Below are 16,733 nucleotides of genomic sequence, written 5' to 3'. Positions count from 1 at the left end.
GAAAAAAGAAGAATATGGGAGGAATCATTTTACATGGTTTCAAGATATAGAGTAATCAAAACTGAATGGTATTGGCAAGGGATAGACACATAGATCAATGGAACAGAATAGGGAACCAAATATACACCCCCATAAATACATCCAACTGATTTTTGCCAAAGGTGCAAAAGCAATTCAAGGAAGAAAATACAGCCTTTTAACAAATGGTGCCAGGGCAAGTGGACATCCATGGAGTGTAGGAAGGAGAAAAGAAGGGCTTCAACCTACGTCTCACACCTTATATGAGATCAAGCTTCCTTTCCAACTAGGGCCCAGCAGAATGGCTCCCACAAAGAAGGGTGGCGAGAAGAAGGGCTGTTCTGCCATCAATGAGGTAGTGACCAGAGAATACACCATCAACATTCACAAATGTATCCATGGAGTGGGTTTCAAGAAGCACTCAAAGAGATCTGGAAATTAGCCATGAAGGAGATGGGAACTCCAGATGTGCGCTTTGACACCAGGCTCAACAAAGCTGTCTGGGCCAAAGGAATAAGGAACGTTCCATACCGTACCTGTGTGCGATTGTCCAGAAAACGTAAGGAGGATGAAGATTCACCAGGCAAGCTCTATACGCTGTTACCTACGTACCTGTCACCACTTTCAAAAATCTACAGACTGTTAATGTGGATGAGAACTAATCGCTGATTGTCAAATAAAGGTATAAAACTAAAAAAAGAAAGAAAAAAAGAAAGAAAGAAGGAAGGAAAGAAAGAAAGAAAGAAAGAAAGAAAGAAAGAAAGAAAGAAAGAAAGAAAAGAAAGAAAGAAAATAAACTCAAAATGGGATCACAAACTGAATTGTAAAATGTAAAGCTTTGAAAAAAAGGAAAAACACAGAGAGGAAAACCTTTTATATCTAGAAATAATCACAAGGAGTTCTTGGATTTACATGACTCATAAAAGGAAAAATTGATAATTGAACTTTGTCAAAATTAAAACACTTTGAGAGATCCTTTGCAGAAAATGAAGAAAGGCCACAAAGAGAAAATATTTGCAAATCCACATATGACAAAGGACCCATATTTAGACTAGATTAGAAACTCTCAAAACTTGGGGCACCTGGGTGGCTGACAGGGCACTTGAGCACCTGCCTTCAGCTTAGGCTCCTAGGAAAGAGACCCCAGTCGAGTACCCTGCTCAGGGAGTCTGCTTCTCCTTCTCCCTCTGCCTCTTCCCCTGCTCATGCTCTGTCTCTGTTTCTCTCAAATAAGTAAAATCTTAAAAAGAACGAAAAAAAAAAAGATACTCTCAACATTAAGAAAACATACTCAACATTAAAAAAACAAGTAATCCAATTAGAAAATGGGCAAAAAGCATGGAAAGATATTTACCAAAGATGTAGAGATGGCAAAAGAAAACATATGAAAAGGTATTCAACATCATTAGCAATTGGGGAGATGCAAATTAAAACCACAGTTAGATATCACCAGACATTTATCAGAATGGCTAAAATAAAAAACATAGTGACAACAAATGCTAGCAAGGATTGCAGAAAATTTCAGCTCCCTCCATACACTGTTACTGGTAATGTAAAATTATATAGCCACTTTGAAAATAGTTTGGCAGTTTAGGGGCGCCTGGGTGGCTCAGTCAGTTAAGTATCTGCCTTCTGCTCAGGTTATGATCCCAGGGTCCTGGGGTGGAGCTCCACATAAGGCTCCCTGCTCAATGGAGAGTCTATTTTTTCCTCTCTCTCTGCCTACCACCTTCCTCCCCTGCTCATGCTCTCTCTACCTCTCTCAAAAAAAAAAAAAAAAAAAAAATCTGGGATCCCTGGGTGGCTCAGCAGTTGGGCGCCTCCCTTCAGCCTAGGGTGTGATCCTGGAGTCCTGGGATCGAGTCTCACATCGGGCTTCCTGCATGGAGCCTGATGCTCTCTCTCCTATATCTCTGCCTCTCTCTCTCTGTCTCTCATGAATAAATAAATAAAATTAAAAAAATAAAATAAAATCTTGAAAAAAATAATTTGGCATTAAAAAAAAAAGAACAAAAAACTAACAATGTAACTATTGCACTCCTGGGTATTTATTCTAGAGATGTGAAAACTTAGATTCACACAAAAACATGTACACAATGCTTGTAGGAGTTTTGTTTGTAATAGCCAAAAGCTGTAAGCAGCCCAGATTCTGCAACAGACAGATGGGATAACAAACTGTGATGCATCCAAATTCTGAATACCACCCAGCAAGTAACAGCAACAAAGGACTGATACACAGGACAACCTGGAGGACCTTACAGAGTCATGATGAGTGGAAACACCAATCCCAAGAGATTACACATACTGTATGAGTCCAGTTAGACCCCATTCTCAAAATGACAGAATCACAGAAATGGAGAGGGGATTAGTGTTTGCCAGTGGTGAAGGGGGAAGGGATGGTTGACAGAAGTGAGGGTGGCTATAAAATGAGCCACAAGAGGAATGGTGATGGGAACCTTCCGTACCTTGACTGCCTCAATGTCAATATGATGGCTGTGCTATTATACTGTCACTTCCCATGGTGTTCCTAATAGGAAAACTGAGTAAGCATGCATGAAATCTCTCTATATTGTTTTTTTAAAAATGAGGTAGCTAAGTAGGTAATATTGATTTAGACACTTCATTTATATTCCAAGAGGCTCCCAGAGTTCCTCCTGTGGTGTCAGACACAGAGAAGGTGCTCAGTAGATGTTTGATGAATGAATAAATGAAGAAGGATTTCAGTTCCCTTATCCCCATTTTATAATCACTGCCTACCAAAGACGGTTGTAGCTAGTCCTCAAATATCAGCAACTAACTGGCACAGGTGGCATTGGAACTCTGGGCCCCTGGCTTCACAGTCCAAATGCTCTCTTGATCCCATCTTTTATACCCTCTCTTTCCAAGGAAGAGCTAACATCTCTTCAACCACCATAGGTCTCCTTTATGTCGAGACACATATTTTCGTTGTCGTTTGCTAGCACATGGATTTTTCTTATTACCGCCAACTCCCTAAACAAGTATGTGCACCACAGACTTTCATTGTCATTCAAGCTAGCTTTAACCCTCCACATTCTAGAACCCATCCTTACCCTGCTCTCCCTTTCTCTTCACTAATACTAATCTCCTAAAAATTCCAGCTGGCCTCCTCTCTGCGTTATCTCAGGTTTCAGCCTCTCGTATGTCTCTGCAGCATGGGAACCCTGTTGACAATCCACTTTGAGCTAGAAGTTCTACCTCTGGAAATCAAGGGATTTTGTCCCCCCAACTTAACATCTAACTTCTCTCTTCTGTGTTGATCCTGGGCTTTAAGATTCCCTAGTGTTCTTCCATGTTCTGCCCAAGAACAGCATTTGCAGTGTTCTTCCACCCAGTTCAATGAGTCGCCACAATCACAGTTAAGTTCTCTATAGAGAACTTGGATATCAGGTCCAAGGCTCCTTGCCTCCCCAAACCTCCTGACCCTGTAACATGATACAGCCTATGGAAAGCCCATTCCTGCCCTCTCTGCAAAAGGAGCTAGAGAAAGAGCCTGAACTGGGGACTTACTGAACAGATTATTCCAAGACACGTTGGTCTTTTCCTCAGACTCCATCGGTTGGAAAACGAGTACCCTGTGATGGTCAAGGTTTTTTAGCAATTCTTCACAGTAAAATGGAATCCCACAGCTTCCCTCCACCAGGTATCTGCAGTGGAAACAAGGAGACCTCTTTATACCAAACAACCATTTTTTAGGAAGCAAAAATAATTGACTCATTTAATTATTTGAAAGTAACTCTATCTGAAACTAATATTATTCTCTATTTGTTTCCGTTCGTTTTCCTTTTGTAGGGTCACTTTTTAATTTTCCTTTCATTTTTATTATTTATTTATTTTAAATATTTTATTTATTTATTCATGAGAGACAGAGAGAGGCAGAGACCCAGGCAGAGGGAGAAGCAGGCTCCCTGCGGGGAGCCTGATGCAGGACTCTATCCCAGGACCCCCGGGATCACGACCTGAACTGAAGGCAGGTGCTCAACCACTGAGCCACCCAGGTGTCCCTCTTTCATTTTTAAAAATTAAATAAAACATTTACATTTTTTCAAAGCCAACACTAGACACTCAGGTACATCAGCAGTCTTGACTCCCTTGCTCTCCTTATAAATAACCACATCAGTCAGTTTCTGGTTTATCTTTCAATGTTTCTTTTAAAAAATGTAAACAGAGGGATCCCTGGGTGGCGCAGCGGTTTAGCGCCTGCCTTTGGCCCAGGGCGTGATCCTGGAGACCCGGGATCGAATCCCACATCGGGCTCCCGGTGCATGGAGCCTGCTTCTCCCTCTGCCTATGTCTCTGCCTCTCTCTCTCTCTCTCTCTCTCTCTATCATAAATAAAAAAAAAATTAAAAAAAATGTAAACAGAAACACACAGACTTATTTCACTCCTTTTTCCTTAAAAGACAGGATGTTACACATGCTGCACACTTGGCTACACCTTGTTTTTTCACCCAAGAATGTATCCTGCTCATCCCCCCATATCAGCAGATCTTTCTCATTCTTTGTAATGCCATATAGTGCTTCATTGTGTACATCCATCCTATTTTATCCTACCATCTTCTTAGAGATGGACATCTGGATTGTTCTCAGTCTTTTGCTAGTACAAATAATTCCTCAACAAACCTTTGTCCATATGTCACTTTATACTTTTGTTTAATATATCTTTGAGATAGATTCCTAGAATTGGGGTTACTAGATCAAAAGGTAAATGCTTATACATATATATATAATATATATATAGTATATATATATATACATAGTATAAATATACATATATAAGTATATATATATGTATATACACACACACACTAAATATATACATACAAATATAGAGAGAAAGACAGAGGCAGAGCAAGAGACAAAGGAAAAGAGCATGCCAAATTCATGCCTGGAGTTATTTTAAATGAGACTGTGCAAGACATCCTTCTTCTAGAAGCAAGGCAAATCCATTAGGAAGAATGGATGTAGATACTAAGGTGGGTTGGTTTTTTTTTTTTTGTTTGTTTTAGATTTATTTATTTGTTCATGAGAGACACAGAAAGAGACAGAGACATAGGCAAAAGGAGAAGCAGGCTCCCTGTGGGGAGCCCAACACAGAATTCGATCCCAGGACCCTGGGATCACAACCCGAGCCAAAGGCAGACACTCAACCACTGGAGCCACCCAGGTGCCCCACCAAGGTGGGTTGTAAACAGCCAGCTAAAGAAGGGGCCCTGCCCATGCTGTGAAGGCCACCCCTGTCTGGACCCCAGTAGGGGAGTCATTGAGAAGCTCAGAAAGCAGTAGTTCAAGAGCCAGCCTTCCACACCTGCCATAGACAGAACACCAATTCCAGCCTACCTTAAGGCCAGCTGAGTGAGACCTTGCTTATTTGCAGGCTGTGTCTTTAAAGCTTACCAGTTTGCCTGTGTGGACGCCCTCTGTCACTGTTGATTAAATTGAGCACGCCCATAGCCAGCATAATGAGAGGGAAGCAAAACTCACATCTTTGAGCAAAATTTGAGAAAGCGTAACAGGAGCACAAACAAGGAAAAGGTAAGCAGGGTCCCTCATGCCAACCATGATAAAAGGCTCTTTTGAAAGGTAGGACCAGTGAAAATATGGAAATAGGCATATTCCATATTCTTTCAGATAGATCTTAAGAAACATGATGAAGTCTGGATCTGGAGAATGGACATAGATGTGAATACCTCAGGAGAGAAACAGGATACTCACGTGTCCAGTTCCTTTGTGATGCCCCTGACATTGAGGTCCAGGCAGACCTTGTCGCGAATATCCTTTGGCTGCACGGCTCCAAGAGTGACGTAAGTGGTGTTCCTGTTCTTCATGATGGCATTGGCAGCTTCACAGGGTGTGTCAATGAAGGGAGACAGGGACATGATGATGAAGATAGGAACAGTCCGGATAAGCTTCTCCATAAAGGCCCAGGAAGCTGGATCAACAAACTGGCCCTCATCGATGATAAAAATAATCTTTTCCTCTTTCACTGTCTGCACAAGGTAGAGAAAAAGGAAAATGCTGTAGGACCTTGGGTTTTTATTCATGGGTATAGGTAAGTGTGTGTATGCACTCAGTTTTGTGGTGCTCAATTCAAATATTAAAATCTTTCCGAGGGCAGCCCCGGTGTCACAGCGGTTTAGCGCCACCTGCAGCCCAGGGTGTGATCCTGGAGACCTGGGATCGAGTCCCCATGTTGGGCTCTCTGCATGGAGCCTGCTTCTCCCTCTGCCTATGTCTCTGCCTCTCTCTCTCTGTGTGTCTCTCATGAATAAATAAATAAAATCTTAAAAAAAATAAAATCTTCCGATACATTTGTATTAATTTAGATTCCATTAACTTGTAATTTGTGGCCATTTGGACAGAGCTGGCTGGAATGGATTCTTAGTCAAATCCTCGTGTAAAGATAATGCAAATATGGGGGATCAATGGGGTTACAGCCAAGTAAAAGCACCCACTGCATAAAAATGACTGATATGTTTACCACAAGTCATTTTAATCTCTTGACAAATGAAGATCTCCTGGCTTTATCTAATTGACATTTATTCAACCAACATGTATGTATTCAACACATACTAACTGAGCATCTACTGGGCAAGGTGCTAATACACAGTGCAGAAGGAAACTGACCTAGTTTATGTTGTTCTAGCACCAACTACGGTATATGTTACGCTTGAAAATTGATCACGTGTCCCTTTCCTTGTATAGGTTCCCTTTCTCCTACTAGTCTGAATTATTTATTCGCTCATCAAGTATTTATTAAGCAGCCATCAGGGTTGGGTTTTGTTCTAGGTGCTGGGGATACAGTATTAAACAAAATAGGGGCTTACATTTTATTTTTCATTTTAAAAAATATTCTATTTATTTATTCATGAGAGACAGAGAGAGAGGCAGAGACAGGCAGAGGGAGAAGCAGGCTCCTCACAAGGGAACCCAACGTGGGACTTAATCCCCCAACCTGGGATCACGCCCTGAGCCGAAGGCAGACACTCGACCACTGAGCCACCCAGGTGTCCCAAGAGCATACATTTTAGGGTCAGCCCCTTGCAGAGCGGGCCCTGCATCCCACTGTGTGAGGTGTCTACACGGAGAGGACCTTCTCTGCTCTTACTGCTTCACACTGCTCTTCACCTCTTCTGGCTCCCTCTGGGGAGATGCTCGATTAGCCCATTCTTCCCTTCATGTTTTTATAAATGAAAGCAGCAAAGCTACTTTAAAATTTAAAATTTCACAAGACAATCATTATAAAGTATTATAATCTGTTTTATTACATATACATAATAAGTCTGACCTTACAAACCAATTCTGTGACCAGAGATTTAGCTCTTCAATGATCTGAGGACATTTTAATAGGGAAGGTAGCATTATATATATTTTTTTAATTTATTTTTTATTGGTGTTCAATTTACTAACATAGAGAATAACCCCCAGTGCCCGTCACCCATTCACTCCCACCCCCCGCCCTCCTCCCCTTCTACCACCCCTAGTTCGTTTCCCAGAGTTAGCAGTCTTTACGTTCTGTCTCCCTTTCTGATATTTCCCACACGTTTCTTCCCCCTTCCCTTATATTCCCTTTCACTATTATTTATATTCCCCAAATGAATGAGAACATATAATGTTTGTCCTTCTCCGACTGGCTTACTTCACTCAGCATAATACCCTCCAGTTCCATCCACGTTGAAGCAAATGGTGGGTATTTGTCATTTCTAATAGCTGAGTAATATTCCATTGTATACATAAACCACATCTTCTTTATCCACTCATCTTTCGTTTGACACCGAGGCTCCTTCCACAGTTTGGCTATCGTGGCCATTGCTGCTAGAAACATCGGGGTGCAGGTGTCCCGGCGTTTCATTGCATTTGTATCTTTGGGGTAAATCCCCAACAGTGCAATTGCTGGGTCGTAGGGCAGGTATATTTTTAACTGTTTGAGGAACCTCCACACAGTTTTCCAGAGTGGCGGTAGCATTATATTTATTTTGTTTTTGACTGATACCTTTATTTTCTTACTTTAAAAAAAGATTTTATTTATTTATTTGAGAGACTGAGATCACAAGTGGATGGAGCAGCAAAGGGAGAAGCAGACTCTTTGCTGAGCAGGGAGCCTCAGGCCTGGGGCTCAATCCCAGGACTCTGGAATCATGACCTGAGCTGAAGGCAGATGCCCAACCGACTGAGCCACCTGGGCACCCCTGACTGATACCTTTAAAAATATAGGGCAGATCAAAATGTGAGTTTTCACTATATGCTGGCTCTGTCAAGCAGGAGCTAGACAAGCATGAATTCCATAGTCCATCCTAGGTCCTGGTTTTTTCATATTTAAAATGAGAAGATTGAACTGGATTCTCTTTAATGTGACTAAAAGCCAACATTTACACTGCACTTACTATGTTCCAAGCACTGTGTGATGCTCTTTACATAAGTTAACTCATTTATTCCTCATAAGATTCACAGGAAGTGGTCCTATTGAATCTGTTTACTGAGAAAATTTCAGTTAAGAAACTTGCTAAGGTTGCAAAGATAGTAAATGAGCCGAAGATTACTGTCATCACACTTAGCTAAAGCATAGCTTTTGTGGTGGTTTACAAACTAGATTGCACATCAGGACCAACCGAGGAGTTTTAAAAACAAAAGCCAACAACTGAACAAATTCCTAAGCCCAATCTAAGCCCCTTTGAATCTTTAGGGGGTAAAACTCATAAATTCATGTTTATTAGTTTTTTGGGTTTTCTTCATTTTCTATAGAGGGTATTTTTATTCGAGTATAGTTAACATACAGTTTTATATTAGAAGTGGGGAAGGAGAAATTTGTATCAGAAACTTAAGACAATGCCACAAACTTGTATTGATCATTTATAATGTGCCAGATGCTGTCCTGCTCAACAGTAATACAAAAAATGAATCGGGCTCCTTGTCCTTAAGTAACTCACAGCCTCCTGAAGGAGAGAGACATACATATAAGGAACAAATTGTCATAGTGTATGGTAAATATAACAAGAAAGATGTTCAAAGTGCTACAGAATCAGGGTGGAAGAACTAGCATGCCTGGTGCTTTGGGGACTTTTCACCAAAGAAGTGATATTTAAGGATGAATAGCATTTCTCCAGGTTAAAAACAACAACAACAACAACAACAACAACAACAACAACAACAACAACTTTTGGCTTCTATGTCATTAGCCTTGGGAATTATTTGCATGTATGAAGTATGGGTTGGTGCGATCTGCCTATGCTCGGGCAGTTATATGGAGGATGAACTGGAGTGGAGAGGTATGAGGCATAAGATTAGTTGGAAGCTATGGAAATGGAATAGAGAGAAGTACAGCAAGGAACAGAGGATGGAGACATTGCAGAGACCACCCATGGGAGAAATGGTAGGAGCTGACAGCTCAGTAGATGTGGTAGCAGCGGCAACCGATGAGGAAGTGGGAGCAGAAGCAACTTTAAATGAAGCTTGAATGAATTTACCATTAATGGAATCAAGGATCAGAACTACATCCACGTGTTATATATGGAAGGTTCTTGGAAATATGGTTCTGGTGCTCATGGGAGAGGCGAGGACTGGAATATAAATTCGGTGATTGTCAACATAGAGTGGATTGTCATGAGATGACTCAGAGATCTAAGATGGGGAGAGTGCTTTTTTTTAAAGATTTATTTATTTATTTATTTATTTATTTATTTATTTATCCATGAGAGACAGAGAGAGAGAGAGAGAGAGAGAAAGAGGCAGAGACACAGGCAGAGGGAGAAGCAGGCTCCACATAGGGAGCCTGGCATGGGACTCAATCCTGGGTCTCCAGGATCACACCCTGGGCTGAAGGCGGCGCTAAACCGCTGAGCCACCGGGGCTGCTCTGGGGAGAGTGTTTCTGATCAAGAGGCACTGTTCTATGTTCTACACAACCCTGTGAGCCAGGTACTACTGTTTCTCTGTTTTATAGATGATGAATCAAAAGCAGAGACAAGTTAAGTCATTTGCTCAAGATTACCCAGGCAGGAAGTGATAGGCCTAAGGGTTCAAATGTTGGTAGTCTGACTCCAGAGCCTACATATATAACCATTTGGATATATACTGTGTCTCATGCAGAGAGAGAAGGAAAGAGGGTTGGTTTTAAGGAGAGGCCAAACCTCGAGGAGTGATGTTCCAGGGACTCTGTTCAAGCATAGCTAAATTCTGAACACTCTTGACTTGAGGTCTGGAAGGAAGGAAGGAGGAGGAGATGCGAGATGTGTTAGGATAAAGCTTTCATACACTTCCAAGCTTCTAGCCAATGGCCTTTGAACCCCTCAGCCACCCCCCGTTAGCCTCCTCCATTGATTGACCCACAAGATGCTCTTACTTGCTCCAAAATCTTCATAAACAATGCTTCCAATTGCTTTTGCTTTCTCAAGGTGGTCATCTTGGAAACCTCTCGTGAAATAGGGAACTGTATAAAGAATTATGAGAAGATTGAGTCTGGGGGTATAGCAAAGGGAGCTACTAGCTGTGTGACTTTGGGCAAATCACTTTGCCATTCTGTGCCTTCAAATCCTCATATGTTAGATGATTCACAACATCCCTTCCAGCTGTGCTACCCTAGATCACTGAGCCTAATAGATACAGGAAGTAACAGGGCATACTCTGTCTTTGCCCTGGCAGTCACCTGAGGGAGCAGAAGGACTCTGCGTGTAGCCCCAGTTAGTAGAGTATACCTCTGATGGAAAGGTGAAGAAAAAAATGAATCAGCAGGTGGCCGTTTGGATTTTCTTGAGTATAGTATTTTTAGATACCTCCAATGTCTCAGGAGGGTGGATGTTCATTCAAGGAGGATTGGGAGTCACTTTCTTATCACCCACATGAGAAAAGGAAAAACTAATAAAATGGCAAAGGGATGCTAAGTCATCCGACCTGAGACAGGAGCTGCTGCAAGTACCCTGCACTCTTTCTTGCAGAGGTACAATCTAGCTATTTACCTGGACATGGAAGATGTCATTTAGGAGACAGTAGAACTTCTCATCCAACAGAGTCTTGACTTTATGTTGAAGGTTGGTCTGTCGTTCTTTATAATGTTTACAAGTATCCAGACCTAGTACATTGGCCATGAGTATCTGGATGGTATAAAAGTTTTGATGGAAGCTGATCTTAGTCAATGCGATAGCAATAGTCCTGTTTATAAAAAAGACAAGAAGCAGAAAAAGGTTCTTAAGTATATTTTTGGAAAATAATAAAGGCTGAAGGAGAGCCCTGACTCTTCATATTCAGTTGTTACAATAGCAATTTCCCAAACTATCTGGAAGCTGTTCATTACTCTGGCTTCAGATACACTCCTTCATTCCACTGTGTCCCTGAGCCCTCCTAAATGACCCTAGCCATGTCCTCTTCTGCAGCTCCACCTGCACCGCTTTGCTGCAAGCCCTCAGACTCTCACCCACACCACTGGGAAACATGCTACTACCCCTGCCTAGCGCCATGATTCATTGCATCACCCTTCCAGAAGCCTGGCATATCTGGATAGATACAAATCCTCTCTCCTATTTACAAGTTTTCAGTGGCTCCTACTACTGAAAGGTGTTAAGTCTAGACTTCTTTTATTTGACATACTAGGCTTTCCCAGATCTCATGATGTCATTTCTTGCCGCTCTGCCCAGCAATCTACCCTCCACCAACAAACTACTGACAGTTCCCTGCACATCCAGAGCTGTTTCTTCTTCCCAAGCCTTTGCGTAGGCTATCTCCCCTGCCAGCAGGTTACCGCTCCTCACAGCCTCATCTAATCCCTCATATCTCTGCTTCTCTGCAAATCTCAGCTCAGGTGCAGCCTCCTGGAAATCTTCCCCAGGTTGGGTTACAGGCCCTTCTTTGTTTTAGCTTTCATGGTACTCTATTGCACACCTCCATCACTGTCCTCAGAGCATTCTATTTTTATTTTTTCTCCTTCTCTTCCGTGAAAGCTCTTTGAGGGCAGGGATCAGATATTATTCATCTTCGGGACAGTAGCACTTGTCATGGGTTGGCTCATGTCTCCCCCACCAAATTCCTGTGTTGAAGTCAGCCCCCACTACCTCAGAATGTGGTCTTATTGGGAACAGGGTCATTAGGGATGTAATGACATAAGTTAAGATGAGGTGATACTGGCTGATGGGGCCCCTAATGCAAAGTCACTAGTGTCTTTATAAGAAGGGGAAATTGGACACAGACAAGGCACAGGGAGAAGACCATACAAAGATAACAGCAGAAGGGATCCCTGGGTAGCTCAGCGGCTTAGCGCCTGCCTTTGGCCCAGGGCATGATCCTGGAGACCTGGGATCGAGTCCTGCATCAGGCTCCCTGCATGGAGCCTGCTTCTCCCTCTGCCTGTGTCTCTGCCTCTCTCTCTCTCTCTCTCTCTGTCTCTCATGAATAAAAATCTTAAAAAAAAAAGATAACAGCAGAAATTGAGTGATGTTTCTACAGCCCAAGGAACACCAATCATTGCAAGCCAACCACCAGCAGCTGAGGACAAAGGCCTGGAGCAGACTGTGCCTTACAGCCGGCAGAAGTAACTAGCCCAGCTGGCACCTTGATCTTACACTCTTAGCCTCCAGAACGCAGAGACAATAAACTTCTGTTTGCTGAGCCAGCTTATTTGTGGTACTTTGCTACAGCAGCTCTAGCAAACTAATAGAGCACTCAACAGCTCTTGGAATATAGTAGGTACTCAATAAGTGATGGGATAAATGAGTGAATAAATATCTCTGGTTGTTATGAATGATCTCCTTAGCAATGTTAAAGATATTTATAAACTGGCCTTTCTTTTTTAAAGATTTTATTTATTTTTTATTCATGAGATACACAGAGAGAGACAGAGACACAGGCAGAGGGAGGAGCAGGCCCCTCGCAGGGAGCCTGATGTGGGACTTGATTCCAAGACCAGGATCACACTCTGAGCCAAAGGCAGATGCTCAACCGCTGAGCCACCCAGGTGTTCCTATAAACTGGCCTTTCTTAAGCTTGACATTAAAAGACATTAAGGGGCACCTGGGTGGCTTAGTCAGTTAAACATTTGCCTTTGGCTTGGGTCGTGATCTCAGGGTCCTGGGATAGAGCCACGAATCAGGTTCCCGGCTCAGCTGGGAGTCTGCTTCTCCCTCTCCCTCTGCCTACCCCCTGCTCATGCTCTCTCTCTCTCTCTCTCTGTCAAATAAATAAATAAAAATCTTTTAAAAATAGAGTAGAAAAACAGCTTAACAATAATATAACGGTTTATAAGCATTTTCCCCTTAAAGCTTTGAGGTTCGATGATGAAAGAATATGAGATACCATCATCCTCGTCTTAAGTCATCATCACTGTTATTGAATACCATACTATCCACTGCCTTGAGAGTACCATCAGGGCTGTCCCAGAGAGCCCTCATGACATTTTTCATAAGAAAACATATGAACAGTGCAAGATAAGTACCTTAGCCCTGTCTTCCAAAGGAAAATCCAGAGGCCTATCATTCTCTGTCCCCAGCCATAGGGCTAAATGGTTTGAACTAGTGATTCTCTGTCTGCTAGCTGGATAAATGTCTGTGTTTGTTCTGAAGACCCCATCTAGCCTTGCTCTCAATGTCTGTGCCAGGAGTTCTCAAATATTCTGCACATTGGAATTACTCCAGAAAGCTTTAAAATACTGATATCCAAGCCCTATCTTGCATTAACTTAGGATCTCCATGGGTCAGCATAGCTTCTCATTTATTAGTTCAATATGTTTATTATTATTTATTTAGTACCAAGGGCATGGCACCCAATAACTGAAAGATTGTGGGTGGTTTACATAAGGCACATAATATAAAGGAGAGGAGCATTAAAATAAGTGAAACTCTTAAGGACATCAGGTTTCTCTGGATTCATAAGAAGTAATCATTGCAAGACACTCACCTGTGGTTCTCACCTTGGGCCAGATACTCAATTTCCATAAGCATCTGGCTTTTTCCATATCCTGATAATCCTTCGTACATCAGAACTCGGCTGCAGTTGAACACCAAAAATTCCTTCATCGTACACATGAAGTATTTGATCTCCTTATCACGTCCTGTTGTTTTTATGTTTTAAAAAAGGGGCAAACCTAATCAACATAAAATAGTCTAGAGATATAAGAAAGCACATAGTGATACCACTTGTAAAAATACCTTTTGGGTTTTCCATGGAATTGTTCATGAACTTTCTTGAGATCCTGAGCACTTGAAAAAAATTTTTAAATCTTTTTCTGGAGCTTTCCAGAAATGTAGTGTTACAGTTTGTTTGATCCCCACAAGCAGTGAGGGCAAGTATTCTTATAATGATCATTATAATGTCCATTTAATTTTAGTGTAGAAAACCAAGATTTTGTGTAGCTGACTGCTTAGATTACACCACCAAAAACTAAACCAGTGTTATCTGGCCCTGAGGCTTATATTCTTTTCCTTTTTATTGTTTTCTATAATACACTAGAAGAAACCTATAGATTATTACATTGGAAAATAAATGTATTAAAGTTAGGGTTCCTATAGTAAACAATTATGGATAAAATATTTCTAATTCTGGGAAAGAAACTTGCTCTTCATAAATGAGAAATTATACTAATCTCAGGACTACTAAAAACATTATCAGTGATAAGAACATTCAATTTGCTTTCAGAATTCATGTGTAGATTATTTCTTTCATAGAAACAACCTATATTCTTAGTAAAAATAAGTTATAGTGTCTTTCTGATTATAAAACACATGCTCGCTGTGAAAAATATGGAAAACTTAGAAAAACATAAACATCACCTTGGTTACAATCTGGATGCTGTTATTTTTATGTGTTTTTAAATATATGTAATAGGATGCCCTGACTGAAGTCTCACAAACTTAGCTCACAATCTTTAAAATCTTTAAGGCCAAGAAGGAACTAGCAGAGCTGTAATTTCAAAGGAGTGAGCAATTTCTGTGGAAAGAGCTGGCGACCCCTTCAGGGCTGCTGCTTCCTCCTTTGCTGGATTGGTCACTGCTGAGGGCCCATTTTAGATGTTCCATTCATAGAGTAAACACATACCCAGGTGTGGTCTAATGTCTATTGAAAACCAGGACCATTCCTCTAAGCTTCGATGTTTTATACAAAGAAGCTAAGTGTTTACTTGGTAATGTAAATTGCTGGGCATGATTTAGTTAGAACTAGCCTACGGACTATATCCCTTCTTTTGGGTGAAACATTCTCTTTCTGAAAATGCATTTGAACTTCAATATTGTGAGATGTGTCATGCTCTTCTCTGGCCTGAGGCTCACATAGGTAATCAGAAGACAGAGCCCAGAAGGCCATAGAGCAGCATCTTCTGGCTCTCTATGTCCTATTCACATGGAACCCATAAGGTCAGACCTTATGGATTATCTTTCAACTGGGTTCTAAAACAAGGTCTAGTCACCTTGACTTGAAATACATGCACCTTGTTTCTATCTGGGACAGTTGCATGGATTTTTGATCTTAAACACTTTTTGATTATAGTTTTGTTGATATCTATGCTGTTAGCACATACAATTTCATTTACAGGAACTCTTGTAAAAGAAGGGCACTTCCTATAGTCCTAACCTCTGGCAGTCTCTTTTTGGCTAGAGCTTTAAGGAAAAGATATGTGGGCTTGATTTTTACCTCACACTGGTGGAATCAGGGAAAAAGGCAACTCAAATATGGGCATATTGGACCAATGTGTTCTAATAGGACTGCCATATTGAGTCCTTGATCTTGTAGAAGGGGGTTTGCTGTCAATCATGATCACAAGGATATCGTAGGCTGAGAAGTAAGGCTTCAGAGGAGGGGGGAGAGTGAATATTCCTTCTCCTTTTCAGCCTTCAGGAGTCTGGGCGTCTGCATTTACAAGAAGTGATTAGACTCTGAAAAACACCTGCACGCAGTGAAAATGGGCAAGGCTGCTGACCTTTTGCAGTTTGGGAATGACTGCCTTCTCTCAGACTCTGCTAAAATCAAGATTCTGTCCTGGCAGACAGTGTCCCAAAGTGTCCTCCTAACTGTCCTAACACAGGACCAGGATTTAACCTATGATGGTACTTTTAGGGTTGTTCAACTCTAACAGAAGGAAATTTCAGTGTTCCTAGAAATGGCTGCCTTCAGAATCTACGGGCCTGTCTTCAGGAGGGTCTCTTCCCATAAAGGGTATATCCGTCCCTCCTTTTATGTCCACTTCCCTGTCTAGTCTAGTTTTGAGTTAGCTTTCTTACAATAGGGTCTCTGTCACCAAGAATCACAAAAATATCACTGCTACTGCCAGATAGATCACAGATCTAAAGCTAAATTTCTGGAAGAGAATCTTTTTTTTTTTTTTTTTTACTGGAAGAGAATCTAAAAAAATATCTTCATGACTTTTGAATGAAGAAAAATTTCTAAAAGTATACAAAAGTACTAACTATAAAAGATTGACAAAATGGATTACATTAAAATATTCTGTTCATTAAATACATAATCAACAGAGTAAAAAGGCAAGCACAGCATGGGAAAGTTATGTACCAGAAAAACAAATGACAGTATACCCATTTTTAGGATATATAAAAAATTCCAAGAGATCTATAAACATACAACCCAATTGAAAAATAGGCAAAAGATTTGCATAGATGCTTTATAAAAGATAATGTCCAAAGGGCCAATAAATATATGAAAAAGGAGCTCAACCATATTAGGGAAATGCAAATGGAAATCACAATACGACACCACTACATACCCAACAGAT

The 16,733-nt window shown here is 41.2% G+C and overlaps 1 protein-coding gene and 1 pseudogene across 1 annotated transcript in view; one reads left to right on the top strand and one right to left on the bottom strand.

Moving 5' to 3' along the window:
- Nucleotides 1–16,733, bottom strand: part of ADCY10 (adenylate cyclase 10) — an 83,479-nt gene that overhangs the window by 37,959 nt on the left and 28,787 nt on the right. The window contains 5 exon segments of the mRNA NM_001253833.1: nt 3,547–3,683; nt 5,751–6,025; nt 10,374–10,460; nt 10,987–11,179; nt 13,913–14,066. Coding sequence (NP_001240762.1) covers nt 3,547–3,683; nt 5,751–6,025; nt 10,374–10,460; nt 10,987–11,179; nt 13,913–14,066 — 846 coding nt within the window.
- On the top strand, nt 320–680 carry LOC119876438 (annotated as a pseudogene).

The sequence above is a fragment of the Canis lupus genome, chromosome 7 (genome assembly GCF_011100685.1).
Source record: "Canis lupus familiaris isolate Mischka breed German Shepherd chromosome 7, alternate assembly UU_Cfam_GSD_1.0, whole genome shotgun sequence".
Classification (NCBI taxonomy): Eukaryota; Metazoa; Chordata; class Mammalia; order Carnivora; family Canidae; genus Canis; species Canis lupus.
Note: the sequence above shows the minus strand (reverse complement) of the source record. Positions and strands in the feature narration are given on the sequence as shown.